We start from the raw sequence: 14,901 nt of genomic DNA on the forward strand, positions 1-14,901 counted from the left end.
ACTCTCTAGGTCTACCCATATTGTTGCAAATGACAGGATTTCTTTTTTATGGCTAATACTTCATTTTGTGTGTGTGTGTATATATCACATCTTTATTCATCTATCAGTGGATACTTAAGTTGCTTTCATATCTTGGCTATCGCAAGGAATGCTATAGTGAACTCAGTGGTGCATGTATCTTTCAAATTAGTGTTTTTTGTCGTCTTCAGACAGATACCTAGAAGTGGAATTGCTATGTTGTATGGTAATGCTATTTTTAATTTTTTTGAGAAACCGAAATACTGTTTTCCATAGCAGCTACACCAATTTAAAATCCCACCAATAGTGCATGGGGATTTCCTTTTTTCTCAGGGTGGGGAACCTTTTTTCTGCTAAGGGCCATTTGGATATTTATAACATCATTTGAGGGCCATATGAAATTATCAACTTAAAAATTAGCCTGCTATATTTTGTCAGGCTAATTTGGTAAGGTGTGTGATGTTAGCTGGTATTGATTTTGTAGGCCTTATATGGCCTATGAACCGGAGGTTCCCCACCCCTGCAAGTAAATCCTTGCTAACACTTGTTATTTGTTGTCTTTTTAATAATAGCCATTCTAACAGGTAATATCTCATAGTGGTTTAGATTTGCATTTCCTTTATGATACTGATGTTGAGCATTTTTTCATGTGTCTGTTGCCCATCTGTATTTCTTTGGAGAAATGTCTGTGAAGGCCTTCTGATCATTTTTGAATTGGATTGTTTGTTTTTGATGTTGAATTATATGAGTTATTTATAAATTTTGGGTATTCACCCCTTATTGGATATATCACTTGCAAATATATTCTCCCATTCGGTAGTTTGCCTTTTTGTTTTGTTGATGGCTTCCTTTGCTGCGCAAAAGCTATCTAGTTTGATGTAGACCCATTTGTTTATATTTGCTTTTGTTGCCCTTGCCCAAGGAGACATACTAAAAAAAAACATTGCTAAGAGCGATGTCAAAGAGTTTACTTCCTATGTTTTCTTCTAGGAGTTTTATGGTTTCAGGTCTTGCATTTAAATCTTCAACCCACTTTCAGTTTCTTTTCGTGTATGGTATATGAAAGTGGTCCAGTTTCCTATTTTTGCCTATAGCTCTTCAGTTTTTCCAACACCATTTATTGAAGAGACTACCTTTTCCCCATTGCATATTCTTGGCCTCTTTTGTTGTAGATTAATTGACCAGAAAAGGGTATTTTGAATATCAGGGGTTACTTTATATATAACTTCCATTTCTTCGCATTTATGTGGAACCTCTTTCTTTTTTTTGTTACAGATGTTTCTTCTTTTTTCCCCTGCTAGACACCCTCCTCCAGATCCCCCCTGCCCCCAGCATTGTTGTCTATGTTCATTGGTTTACGTATACATGCATATAAGTTCTTTGGGAATCTCTTTCATTCTTAAGAATTTTCCCCAAAGACTATTTTAATATCACATTTGAAGTCATTAAGATCAAGACATTAAATTATTTGGACATTCTAAAGGATTTGTTGTGGGGTTTTTTTGCCCTGACTGGTATGACTCAGTTGTTTGCACTTCCTCCCATGCACGGAGAGGTCACCAGTTCGATTCCTGGTTGGGATGCATGCCCATGTTGTGAGCTCAGTCCCTGGTAGAGGGTGTGCTGGGGGCGGCCAGTGTTTCATCAGTGTTTCTCCCTGTCCCTTCCTCTCTGTCTAAATTAAATAAAAATATATTTTTAAATAAATAAAGATTTTTTTTTTTAATTTGAAGTTTCAAATATTCAAGGAGATGCAATAGAGTATTTTGGGGTTCTGGAGTTTTCTTAGCTTTTATACATTTTGAAATTGACATATTTAAAACACCTGGCACTATGCTTATCATCTGTTAGGTTCCCAATAAATGAAGTTTCTTTTTCCATTAGTCAATTTCTTTTTTCTTTTTGCTAAGACTATAAAACAACAATAATGAATGATTGTATTTTCATGAGTCAGGCATTGTTTTATGTACCTACATGGATTGTGTCATTTAAACTTGCTAACAATCCCATCTGATGAAGACACTGAGGCATAAGAGGTCAGGTAATTTGTCACAGCAGCCAGTAGGTGACAGACCCTGTAATTTATTCAGAAACAGAATATGTGTGTTTACGTCACAGAGACTATGTTAGTCTTTTCTATTTTGGAATAAATCAAAATGATAAAAAAAATTTAATCCATTAATTGTTAATGTTAAGAAATTGAGAGCTCAGTAAATGTGGTAAAGAGGAAGTTTGTGTAGAATTTGCTCCTTATACTCTATAATATAAATGCATGAATGAGGCTGCTTCTGAATGCTAAGTCCACTCCAGTGTTTTTTGTTTATTTGTTTGTTTGTTTGCTTTGCTAAAGGCTGTGGGAGTAGACTCAGGGGTGGGGAACATTTTTTCTGCCAAGGGCCAGTTGGAATATTTATAACATCATTTGCGGGCCATACAAAATTAACTTAAAAATTAGCCTACTATGTTTGGTCAGGCTAATTTGGTGAAGCATGTAATGTTAGCCTGTATTGATTTCAAGGGCCTTATATGGCCTGTGGGCCAGACACTCTCTACCCCTGGAATGAAGGAAGGAGGGGGAGGGTGGTAAAAACATCCTGGAGTAAAATTTTATGAAAATCAACTTGAAATTTAAAATAGATACAATATTTGATAAGACTTTGTTTGATTTCAGTAACCTAATCTTTGGGTTTCTTTTCTTCACTGGATCTTCTATTTATTGTTGTTTTTTTCTTTTAAGTTAATATGAAGGAAAGTCTGTTTTCCTTTCTTACCTTCTTTGTCTGCTTCTTGATTGTCAAATGCCTATCTTCAACCAGTTTCCTTTACAACAGGAGAAAGAAGATGTTCCTGTGGAAATGTCCAATGGTGAACCAGGTTGCCATTACTTTGAGCAGCTCCGTTACAATGACATGTGGCTGAAGGTTGGCGACTGTGTCTTCATCAAGTCCCATGGCCTGGTGCGCCCTCGAGTAGGCAGGTGAGTATTACTGAAGTAAGGAGGATGAGGTTGAGTCTAAGAGATGTGGAGCTAGTAAAAAAAAATTCATCATTTTTTATGATAAAGACAAAAGTCGCTCCCCAGGTAACTTACCCAGCTTTCTCTCACACCACATTTCCCCTGCTTTTGCCTCTAGCCATACTTGCTTCTTTATAGTCTTCCATAAATCTTATTTTTTTTCTCCTCTCACTATTTACTGAACTCTCAACCCTGAAATCTCTCTGCCCACTTCATATGGTGAACTCCTTTAACTTAAATTTGAAATAATACTTCCTTAAGGAAACCTGTCCCCTCCAGACTGGGTTAAGTCTCTCTGTTACACCCTCTCAGAGCACCATGTATTTTCTTCTTTTTGGAGCACATATCACATTATATTATTCTCAGGTTCTGTACTGGACTGCAAATGCCCTGAGAGTAGGCACCCTCTCTTTTTGCTCTTTGTATCCCCTGTTCCAAACATAGTGCATAAAATATAATAAGGGCTCAGATACTTGAGTAGACAAATAAATGGATGAAAGTATGGTTGGATGGTAAAAGAATAAGGGACAGGGCTAGGCAGTTGAGAATAGTGCTTAAGAACCGTAGTTGATTCCAAGAGATCGTGTTAAGTCCTAGCCCTGCTAATTTCAAATGATTTGTAAATGACTCACCTCTTTGAGTCAGTTTCCTTGCATTTGTTTCATCATTCACTAGTCATTTATTACACACCTCCTTTATCAGAGTCTAAAGATACAATAGTGAATAAAACAGACAAATATGCCCTGGCCGGTTTGGCTTAGTGGTTAGAGCATCGGCCTGCAGTCCCGAGAGACCCAGGCTCTGTTTTCGATAAGGGCATGTCTCTGTTGCAGTTTGTCCTCGGCCCTGGTTGGGTCGTGCGGGTGGCATCCACTCGATGTGTCCCTTTCACGTTGATGTTTTTCTCCCTCTTCCTCTGTCTCTCCCTCCCACTCTATCTGAACAAAAAATGGAAAAATGTCCTCGGGTGAGGATAAAAAAACAACACATTTATCCTTAGTCCCATGGACCTTTGTACTAGTGGGAAGACAAACAGTAAGCATCGTGAATAAGTAAAGTGTATAGTACATATCATGTTAAAATATTTTTCCCTCAGATAAATAGCCAAATGTTCATTTCTCCTTTCCAAGTGTCTTTTTATGTGTTTAAGGGGGGAGGGAGGAGAGTCAAAGAAATTGTCTTATCAAAATAACCAATGAAACTTCTCTACATTTTAAGTGTTCCATTAACGGAATTTTTGTTAGATTAACCCTTCAAGAATGAAACTCATTAGAATTTTATTTTAATGGAATTTCTCCCTCCCCCATCCCAAGAATTGAAAAGGTATGGGTCCGAGATGGAGCTGCATATTTTTATGGCCCCATCTTCATTCACCCAGAAGAGACAGAACATGAGCCCACAAAAATGTTCTACAAAAAAGAAGTGTTCCTGAGTAATCTGGAAGAAACTTGCCCCATGACATGTATTCTGGGTAAGTATTTATGCCATTTCATTTAATCACATTAATTCCACAACAATTGATTTAATACTTCTGTTCTAGGTGTTAGGTGTACAGTAATAAACAAACCAAAGTCTGCTCTTTTAGAGACTTAGATGGGGCAGAAGTTGGGGAGTCAGTAAATTATAATTAAATATATAGAACATCAGGTAAGTAGTTAGGACGATGACTGAGAATAAAGCAGAGGAAGGAGGATAGAGATTAATATTGAAGGGAGGTTCTACTTTAGGTAATGTGGTCATAAAAAGCCTCTTTGTTAGGTGACATGTGAATAGAGTTCTTAAGAAAGTGAGAAAGAAAACCATTTGAATATTCGAGATTTTACTTTTTTTAGGCACAGCAAACACCAAATGCAAGACCTTAAAGCTGTGTATCTGGGCCTGTTTGAGACATAATAAGCAAGCTGGGTGACTGAGCAGGGCAGGGGGATGTGGTAGGGAATGAGCCTTCTGAGGTGGCTAGACACCCAATCATTTTAGGTCTTGTAGACAGTGCCGAGATTGAGTTTGGGGCAGATAGGAAGTCCTGTGAGAGGTCTGAGCAGAGAGGCAGTGTGATCCCACATATGCATTAGAGGAATCGCTGTGGCTGCGATTTGGAGAGTATGTAAGAATAAGGTGGCAAGCAGGAAGAACAGTTAAAAGACTTACAGTCGCCCTGGCCGATCTGGCTCAGCGGTTAGAGCATCGATCAATGGACTGAAGGGTCACAGGTTTGATTCCGGTCAAGGGCACGTACCTGGGTTGCAGGTTTGATCCCTGGCCCTGGTTGGGGTCATGTGGGAGGCAACTAATTGATGTGTCTCTTTCCTATCAATAATGTTCCTATCTATCTCTTTCTCTCCCTCCTTCTCGTCCACTCTATCTAAAAAAAAAAAAAAAATCAATGGAAAAATATTTGTAGGTGAAGATTACCAAAAAAAAAAAGACTATTACAGTCTCTGTTGGACTCTTTTTTGTTTGTTTGTTTGTTTGTTGTTGTTTTTTTTTAATCCTCACCCGAGGACATTTTTCCATTTTTTGTTCAGATAGAGTGGGAGGGAAAGAGAGGGGGAGAGAGAGAGAAACATCGACGTGAAAGGGACACATCGAGTGGCTGCCACCCGCACAACCCAACCAGGGCCGGGGACAAACTGCAACCGAGGTACGTGCCCTTAGCGGGAACCGAACCCGGGTCTCTCTGGACCGCAGGCCGACGCTCTAACTGCTGAGCCAAACCGGCCAGGGCTCTGTTGGACTCTTAACCCTAGTAATTATCTTCGTTCCAGAAATATGAAGGGCTCATGTTTTGTTTTCTGTTCCATCTTCCTGGGTGTTCACAGTGACATTCTGCTTTTCAGATCTAGATGTATCCATCATATGCTGCCATCATTTTCAACTAGATTGTTTTTGGTAGTGTGAATTTTTTCAGAATTGGATGTGGTAAAAAATATCTGAATGTCCTCGTACTTCATCACATTTTCTTCCCACCCTGCGGAGAGGGAACAAAGGCTAGTGAAGTTATTAAATCCTTCTTGAGTTTCTGCAACAAAGAATGTCTTCCTTGTAACTTGTGATTCATACTAAAGCAGTGCCCTAGTGCCTTACTCCCTAGTGTAAACCCAGCCTGGAATCAAAAGGACCATAGCAAAGGTGAGACTGAAGTGGTTAGAGCAACCATATCATTTATTGTTTTTTAGTGATTTTCTTTGCTAATCTGTAGATAACGTCTTAAATTTATGACAGTCTAGTTTGAATTAGTACTAACTAGCTTCATTAGTATACAGACACTCTTCTCTACAGCTCCATTTCTCTCCCTTTGTGTTGTTAGGAATTACTTTTTTTTTTTCTTCATTGATTTTTAGAGAGGAAGGGAGAGAGAGATGGAAACATCGATGAGAGAGAACATCGATTGGTCGCCTCCTGCATGCCGCCCACTGGATATTTGGCCCACAACCTGGGCATGTGCCCTGACCAGGAATTGAACTGACAACCTCTTGGTGCATGGATTGACGCTCAACCACTACTGAGCCACATGGGCTGGGGAGGAATTTCCTTTTTATACTTTGTGTGCACATTAACACATACCTTTTTTTCATGGCTTTATTCATTTATTTTGCTTTTACATTTTTCAATTACAGTTGACATGCAGTATTATATAAGTTTCAGGTGTACACCCCAGTGATAAGACATTATATAACTTACTAAGTGATCATTCCGATAAATCTCGTACCAATCTGACACCGTACATAGTTATTAGAATATTATTGAATATATTCCCTATGCTGTATTTTACATCCTCATGACTATTCTGTAACTACCAAGTTGTACTTCCTAAACCCTTCACCTTTTTCACCTACCCCCTCCCATCTGACAACTGTCAAAATGTTTTCTGTAACTATGAATCTGTTTCTGTTCTGCTTATTTTTTTATTTAGTTTTTTAGATTCAGTTGTTGATAGATATGTATATATTGCCCTATTATTGTTCACATTTTTAAAATTTATCTTCTTCTCTTTCTCTCCCTCCCCCTCCCTCTTCTCCTTCTTCTTCCTCTTCTTCCTCTTCTTCTCCTCCTCCCCCCCTCCTCCCTGTAACATTTCCTATAATACTTGTTTGGTGTTGATGAACTCCCTTATCTTTTTCTTATCTGGGAAGTTCTTTATATGTCCTTTGATTCTAAATGATAGCTTTGCTGGGTAACCTTGATTATAGATCCTTGCTTTTCATCACTTTGAGTATTTCTTGCCACTCCTTTCTGGCCTGCAAAGTTTCTGTTGGGAAATCAGCAGACAGTCTTGTGGGAGCTCTTTTGTAGGTAACTAACTGCTTTTCTCTTACTACTTTTCAGATTTTCTCTTCGTCTTTGACCTTTTGCATTTTAATTATGATGTGTCTTGGTGTGGGCCTCTTTGGGTTCATCTCCTTTGGGTTCTCTGCACTTCCTGGACTTGTATGACCATTTTCTTCACCAGACAAGGGAAGTTTTCTGTCATTATTTTTTCAAATAGGTTTTTAATTTTTTGCTTTTTCTCTTCTCCTTCCAGCACCCCCAAGATGCAAATGTTGGTACACTTGAAGTTGTCCTAGAGGTTCCTTATACTATCCTCATTGTTTTGGATTATTATTTTTTTTTTTTTTTGCTTTTCTGATTGGATGTTTTTGCTTCCTTATATACCAAATTGCTGCTTAATTCTAGGGGTCACCTTCTCTACTGTTGATTCCCTTTAAATTATTCTTCATTTCAGTTAGTATAGCCTTCATTTCTGACTTTTTTTTGTTTCCATGTCCTTTTTTAGGCTGTTACAGTTTTCTCTGAGTTCATCTGCTCTTCCCCTAAGTTCATTGAGCTTTTTTTTTTAAATATATATGTTTTTTAAATTAAGGGAGAGGGAGAAAGATGGAATCATCTATGAGAGAGAAACATCAATCAACTGCTTCCTGCATGCTGCCTACTGGAGATGGAGCCCACACCCCAGGCATGTGCCCTGACTATGAATCGAATAGGTGACCTCTTGGTCAATGGGACAATGCTCATTTCACTGAGCCACACCAGCCAGGCTCATTGAGTAGTCTTATAACCAGTGTTTTAAACTCTGCATCTAGTAGATTGCTTGTCTCCATTTTGTTTAGTTATTTTTCTGGAGTTATGTTCTGGTCTTTCATTTGGGACATGCTTCTTTGTCTCATTTTGGTAGCATCCCTGTGTCTGTTTCTATATATTAGGTAGAGCTGGTACATCTTCCAGGCTTGGTAGAGTGGCCTAATATAGTAGGTGTCCTATAGGGTCCAATGGCACAGCCTCTCCTATCACCTAAGCTGGGCACCTGAGGTGCATTCTCCATGTGGGCTGTGTACACCCTCCTGTTGTAGTTGAACTTTGATTGCTGTTGACATGTCAGTGGGAGGAATTTACCCCCAGGCTGATTAGCTACAAGGACAGGCTATGACTACCTTGGAGTATCAGTTGTGTGAGGGATTAATGCACAGAGAAGGACTTACTTCAGCAGGACTCTGGTGCTCACTGAGGCTGTCCACATAGTACATTGGCTCTGGAGTCTCCCAGGAAGTGCAGGCCAATGTCACCTGCTGCTTGTATTCTGCCCAGGGCCATCCAGCATGAGCTACAAAGCCACCTGCAGATAGCTGCTACTTGTGTTGGATTTGTAGGTGTCTGGGAAAGGCCAAGTTGTGAACCAAGGCCAGCTATTGCTAACGCCTGGTCTAGGGCCACTTAGCAAGAGCTACAGAGTATACCAAGGCCAGCAGCTGCTTGTTTGTTTAGAAATTCTGAAGCATGAGCCAAGACAGGCCATTTGTATGGAACCCCCATCAGAAAGTTGAGTGGGCCAGGGTCTCAGGGAATCACCAAGACAAGGCAAACGATGATAGCCAGGTTGATGGAAACTTAGATGTGGCACATACCTACAAGCTCTATGCAGGAAGTGCTCAGAAAAAGAATAATGGTCTCTGCCAGCACTATTTGTGAGAAAATTGCTCCTCTAATTCTCACCCTGATGCTAGGCAGTTCAGTTCCTTCCTGTATATACCTACTGCCTTTTGAGCTGCTGCCCCAGCACTGGAACTCAAAGGGAGTGAGTGCTACTAAGTTCATACACAGGCCCTTTAAGAGTAACTGCCTGGGACTCCAGAAGCCCTTTGCTAACTCAGCCACAATTCTCACTGGTTTTCATAGCCAGAAGTTATGGGGACTTCTCTTCCTGACATTGGAGCCGTGGCTGGGAATCCTGGTGTGGTGCTGGGACCACTTGCTCCTCAGGGGTACCTCCACAGCCAAGGTATCTCTCCCAATTTTTATCTGCCACATGTGAGTGTGACACCAGCCCATTACTTATCTCTGCCCCTCCTACCAGTCTTAATGTGGCTTTTTCTTTATATCCTTGGTTGTAGGACTTACATTCGGCTAGATTTCAGGTGTTTCTGAACAATGGTTCTGTAGTTAAGTTGTAATTTTGATGTGGTTATGGTAGAATGCAGGTACCACCTTTGCCTATACTGCCATCTTGACCAGAAACCCTGTAGAGTTCTAATTATTGCTTTACGCATTTGTCTTTAAAATCATATTGGAGAGAAAAAAAAGAGGAGTTACAAACCAAAAATATAATATTGGCTTTTATAGGAACCTGTGTTGTTACCTTTCCTGGTATTTTTAATTTTTTGCATGACTTCAAGTTATTGTCTAATGTCCTTTACTTTCAGCCTGAAGGACTCCTTTTAGCGTTTCTTGTAAAGCAGGTCTGCTAGCAGCAAACTCCCTCATCTTTTGTTTATCTGGAAATGTCTTGATTCCTCCTGCACTTTTGAAGAATACTTTTGCTGGATATAGAATTCTCCATTAACAGTTTTTTCTTTCATGAAATTTGGGAAGGTTTTGACCACTATTTCTTCAAAGGTTCTGCCTCTTTCTCTCTTGTTCTTCTTCCAGGACTCCCTTTATGCCCATGTTGGGATGTTTAATGCTGTGTCACAAGTCTCTTAGGCTCTATTCATTTTTCTTTTTTTTTTTTATTTTATTTTTTATTTTATTTTTTTTTATTTTATTATTTTATTTTTTTTATCCTCACCCGAGGATATTTTTCCATTTTTTGTACAGATAGAGTGGGAGGGAGAGAGAGGAAGGGAGAGAGAGAGAGAAACATCGACGTGAAGGGACACATCGAGTGGCTGCCACCCGCACAACCAACCAGGGCCGGGGACAAACTGCAACCGAAGTACGTGCCCTTAGCGGGAACCGAACCCGGGTCTCTCCAGACCGCAGGCCGACGCTCTAACCGCTGAGCCAAACCGGCCAGGGCTATTCATTTTTCTTTATTGTTTTCTTCTTTCTGTTTCTCAGACTGGTCATTTCAATTGACTTGTTTCAAGTACACTGATTCTTCTGCCTGTTCAAATCTTCTGTTGAACCCCTCTAATGAATTTTTTCATTTTAGTTATTATACTTTTCAGCTCCAGAGTTTCTATTTAGTGTTTATCATTTCTGTCTCTTTATTGAAATTCTGTTTTGTGAGACATCATTCGGATTTCCTTTACTTCTTTGTTCATGGTTTCCTTTAGCTCTTAGAACATATTAAAGACAGTTGATTTAAAGTCTTTGTCTAGTAAGTCCTGTGTCTGGGATCCTTTACAAACAGTATCTGTTTATTTCTTTTTATCCTGTGAATGGACCATACTTTCTTGTTTTTTAGCAAGCCTCATAATTTTTTTGTTCAAAACTGGACAGTTTGAATATTACAATGTGATAACTCTGGAAATTAGATTCTCCCCCCTCAGGCTTTGTTATTACTGCTTACTCTCAGCTGTAGTTGCTTATTTAGTGACTTTCTAGACTATTTTTTAAAGACTGTGTTCTTTGTTATGTGTGGTCACTGAAGTCTGTTCTGCTGGCTCAGTGCTCAGCTAGTGATTTTACAGATTTTTTAAAATGTATTTATTGATTTACTAGAGAGAGAGAATGGGAGAGGGAGAGAGAGAGAAACATAGATGGGAGAGCATAACATTGCTCGACTACTTCCTGCATGGCCCCTGCCAGGGTTTGAGTCACAACCTGGGCATGTGCCCTGACTGAGAATTGAACCAGCAACCTTTTGGTGCATGGGATGATACCCAACCAACTGAGCCACACCAGCCAGGGCAACAAGATTTTCTTAAATGCTTGGATCAAAAAAACAAAAACAAAAAATTTTCATTCTTTACAACTGGATACTGTCTCTGTGCTAGAGCACACCCTCAACACTCAGCCTGGAAGTTCACAACTTTACTTTTACCATTACTTGCTGCTTCCACATGGTTTGACAATCAGCAAAGGTGAGACCTTAGGGCCTTCTCAGGTTTTTTCTGAGCATGCACCCTGACCATGACATGGGCATGGCTTTCTAGATTCTCAGGAATATGTGGAACATTTTCAAAACTCCCCAGTTTTTTCTTCCCAGGTTTTCCAGCAGGTCTGCTGTTTTCCCCAGCTGGCAGCAGCTGGTTCATTTGCTTTAAATGTTTTCAACAAAAGTACCAAAGCCATTTCTCTGACCTTTGAAATTCCAAAAAGGAGGGAATTTTAGGTCAAGTGAAATGAAGGCAAGCCTTTTGTGTTAGTTTTTCAGGAAGCCACCCAAAAGGTCAAAACATACAACCACAATTCTTTGAGAACAAAGGCTGCACCAGAAACTCACTCCAGGAACGCAGGCTATATCTTCAAGATTGCTGCTGAGCCAGAAAAGGGGGTGGGAGGGTAAATTAAAATGCCACAAAGCTCTCCTGCTGGGTTTCATCACTTTTTTTCTTGTTTAGCATTCACTTGATTCACTTATAAACCTTGGGTTATTTTCCAGAATTTCAATAATGTTGATTCTAGTTTTTGCTAGCCTTTCTCAGTGTTTCTGTGAAGGAATGGCCCTTGGATCCTTTCTGCTACACGTGTTTCACTGACATCACTTGGAGTAATTACTTTTTATAGATGCCTATTAGAATGTGTTGCATGCTATAGTTTATAAACTAGTTTTATATCCAGGACTTGATTTCTTTCTCACTATGACCCTGTACAAAAATGCTGATTCTCAAAAAGGTGATGTTAAATCCAAGAAATGGGCCAGAACTAAAGGCTGGGTCTTTTCACTTCTACTCCTGAACCAGCATTTGGATTATCAGCCAATTGGAACACTTTTGAGAGTGAAAGGAGGTGCCAATAATACTAGTCAGGACATGAGGCATACAGTGAGATGTTACTTCATCTTGAGGTAAACCTCAAAAGAGAGTGTGTCTAGTGATTACAAAGTGGGATTTTATTCAGTTTGTGGATTTCATTATCCACACCCCAAGGAAGAAAAAGGGGTTTGGCCCTGGCCGGTTTGGCTCAGCGGTTGGAGCGTCGGCCTGCGGTACAGAGAAAAAGGGGTTTGGCACATTTTGACTTTTAAATGCAAGTAGATATATTTTTTTAATTAATTGCTGTACAAAGTAATAATTTAAAGTTTTTAAATTTAAGCTGTAGAGGATCTATGTCATTGTGTTAACTATACACACTGATGAATGTAAATCTTATTTTTGTCTCTGAAATAAAAGTTCAAGATAATAAGGGAAGGTATACTCTTTTTCATCTTCTGTGATATATACCTGGTAGGCCTGTTTCACTTAGGAGATTGTCCGTTTTTCTAACTATTATACATATGCTCTTCTTTCAGTTCTGTTTATAGAGTTATCTTTAGTAACTTAAATGGTAATCAAATGGTTACAGAGAAGTTGCTTTTGGGAATGAAAATGGCCACACCTAGCAGAGAGTGCTTTCACTCTTAGGTGTTTTGATGATAAAATTTCTGGGAACTTGGGGTCCTGAAACATGTCAATTTCTAATTTATCTGCAGATTTCTGTTTTCATAGTAGATTTTCATAATGCTCTATTAACTGCAAAACTGTTGTTAGTAAAGTGAGAAAAATAAAATGTTTTTTAAAGATTAGAAAGGAAGGTACTGCTTCCCAGCCGTCTGCTCCGGTCCCTTGCCACCCTCTATTTTCCAACATGCCTGGTCCAACCCCCAGTGGCACTAACATGGGCTCCTCGGGACACTCTCCCAGTAAAGCAGTGGCCACCCAGGCGGCGGTTTCCACGGTCTGGCAGAGGATGCCAGCTGTGGAACAAAGAGCGCAGGCCTCACGACCTCAGCAGGCACTGGGGGGATGTGGCAATTTTACACAGAAGATTCTCCTGGCCTCAAAATTGGCCCTGTTCCAGTGTTGGTTATGAGTCTGCTGTTCATCGCTTCTGTATTTATGTTGCACGTTTGAGGCAAGTACACTCGTTCATAGATTTGGCTACATCCATCTGTCTGTTATCTGAAGAAGGGAAAAAAACAACCCTATATATCTTAGACCAAAAGCATAGTGATTGTCTGTTCATGAGAAAGAAATTTTCTGTAAGCTTACTGTTTTACAGGGAATTTAATGAGAACTGATTTTAAGGAATCAATTTTTTTCTATGGCTAATAAACTTTTTAATTCATTAAAAAAAAAAAATAGAAAGGAAGCCCTGGTCAGTCAGCACATCAGTCCGCTGACCAAAGAGTTGCGGGTTCCATTCTGGCCAAGGGCATGTACCTTGGTGGCGGTTCGTCCCCGGCCCTGGTTGGGATCGTGCGGAAGGCAACTAATCGATGTGTCTCTCTCTCATATTGATGTTTCTCTCTCCCCCCCCCCCCACCCCTTCCTTCCACTCTAACTAAAGATAAATGGAAAAATATCCTTAGGTAAGGATTAAGTAAAAAAAATTAAAATAGATTAGGAAGGAAAAATAAAAGAATTAATTTTTACAAAGATATTGTTAGGTATACAGAAGATCCAACAGACATTCAAATAAACTATTAGAATTAATAAATGAAAATGTCAAGATCATCTATATTTCTATTTATCATCAATGAATATTTAGAAAATTATAACTTAAAAATATACCATCTAGCCCTGGCCAGTTTGGCTCAGCGGTTAGAGCGTCCGCCTGCGGTCCGGAGAGACCCGGGTTCGGTTTCCGCTAAGGGCACGTACTTCGGTTGCAGTTTGTCCCCGGCCCTGGTTGGTCGTGCGGGTAGCAGCCACTCGATGTGTCCCTTCACGTCGATGTTTTTCTCTCTCTCTCCTTCCTCTCTCTCACTCCCACTCTATCTGTACAAAAAATGGAAAATATCCTCGGGTGAGGATAAAAAAATAATAATAATAAAAATAAAAAATAAAAATATACCATCTACATTAAATACCTAGGAATAAGTCTTTAAAAAGATATATAAGCCTGGCATCTACATTAAATACCTAGGAATAAGTCTTTAAAAAGATATATAAGCCTGGCATCTACATTAAATACCTAGGAATAAGTCTTTAAAAAGATATATAAGCCTGGCCAGTGTGATTCAGTGTTTGAGCATTGACCCGTGCACCAAGAAGTCGACGGTTCGATTCTCGGTCAGGGCACGCACATGCCCTGGTTGTGGGCCCAATCCCCAGTGTGGGACATGTAGGAGGCAGCCAATGTTCTCTCACATCAATGTTTCTCTCTCTTTCTCCCCCTTCCTCTCTAAAATTAATAAAGGAAAAAAAAAGATATATAAGACTCCTACACACACACACACACACACACACACACACACTCTCATACAACTATAAGAAAATTGAGAGAAATTAAAGAATACCTAAAAAATGAAGTGTTCCATCATGTTTATAGCTGGAAGATTCATTATAAAAATGTCAGTTCACCTCAAATTGATCTATAGGTTCATTGAAGTTCCAGTCAAAACCCAACAGGTTTTTATAAATATTTTATGCTTTATTAAATGATGCTTTCTAAACTTTTATCTTTCTCTGTCTTTTGAGGGCCAGTCAGGGCACACAGACACCACA

The 14,901-nt window shown here is 39.5% G+C and overlaps 1 protein-coding gene and 1 pseudogene across 11 annotated transcripts in view; both read left to right on the forward strand.

Annotated features, from left to right (window-relative positions):
• Positions 1-14,901, forward strand: part of PBRM1 (polybromo 1) — a 127,973-nt gene that overhangs the window by 90,471 nt on the left and 22,601 nt on the right. For all 11 annotated transcript variants that reach the window (XM_036266813.1, XM_036266815.1, XM_036266818.1 and 8 more), the window contains 2 exons: positions 2,850-2,995; positions 4,348-4,505. In XM_036266813.1, coding sequence (XP_036122706.1) covers positions 2,850-2,995; positions 4,348-4,505 — 304 coding nt within the window. The remainder of the gene's footprint in view (positions 1-2,849; positions 2,996-4,347; positions 4,506-14,901) is intronic.
• LOC118633174 lies at positions 13,040-13,326 on the forward strand (annotated as a pseudogene).

The sequence above is a fragment of the Molossus molossus genome, unplaced genomic scaffold, assembly GCF_014108415.1.
Source record: "Molossus molossus isolate mMolMol1 unplaced genomic scaffold, mMolMol1.p scaffold_m16_p_18, whole genome shotgun sequence".
In the NCBI taxonomy this organism is placed as follows: domain Eukaryota; kingdom Metazoa; phylum Chordata; class Mammalia; order Chiroptera; family Molossidae; genus Molossus; species Molossus molossus.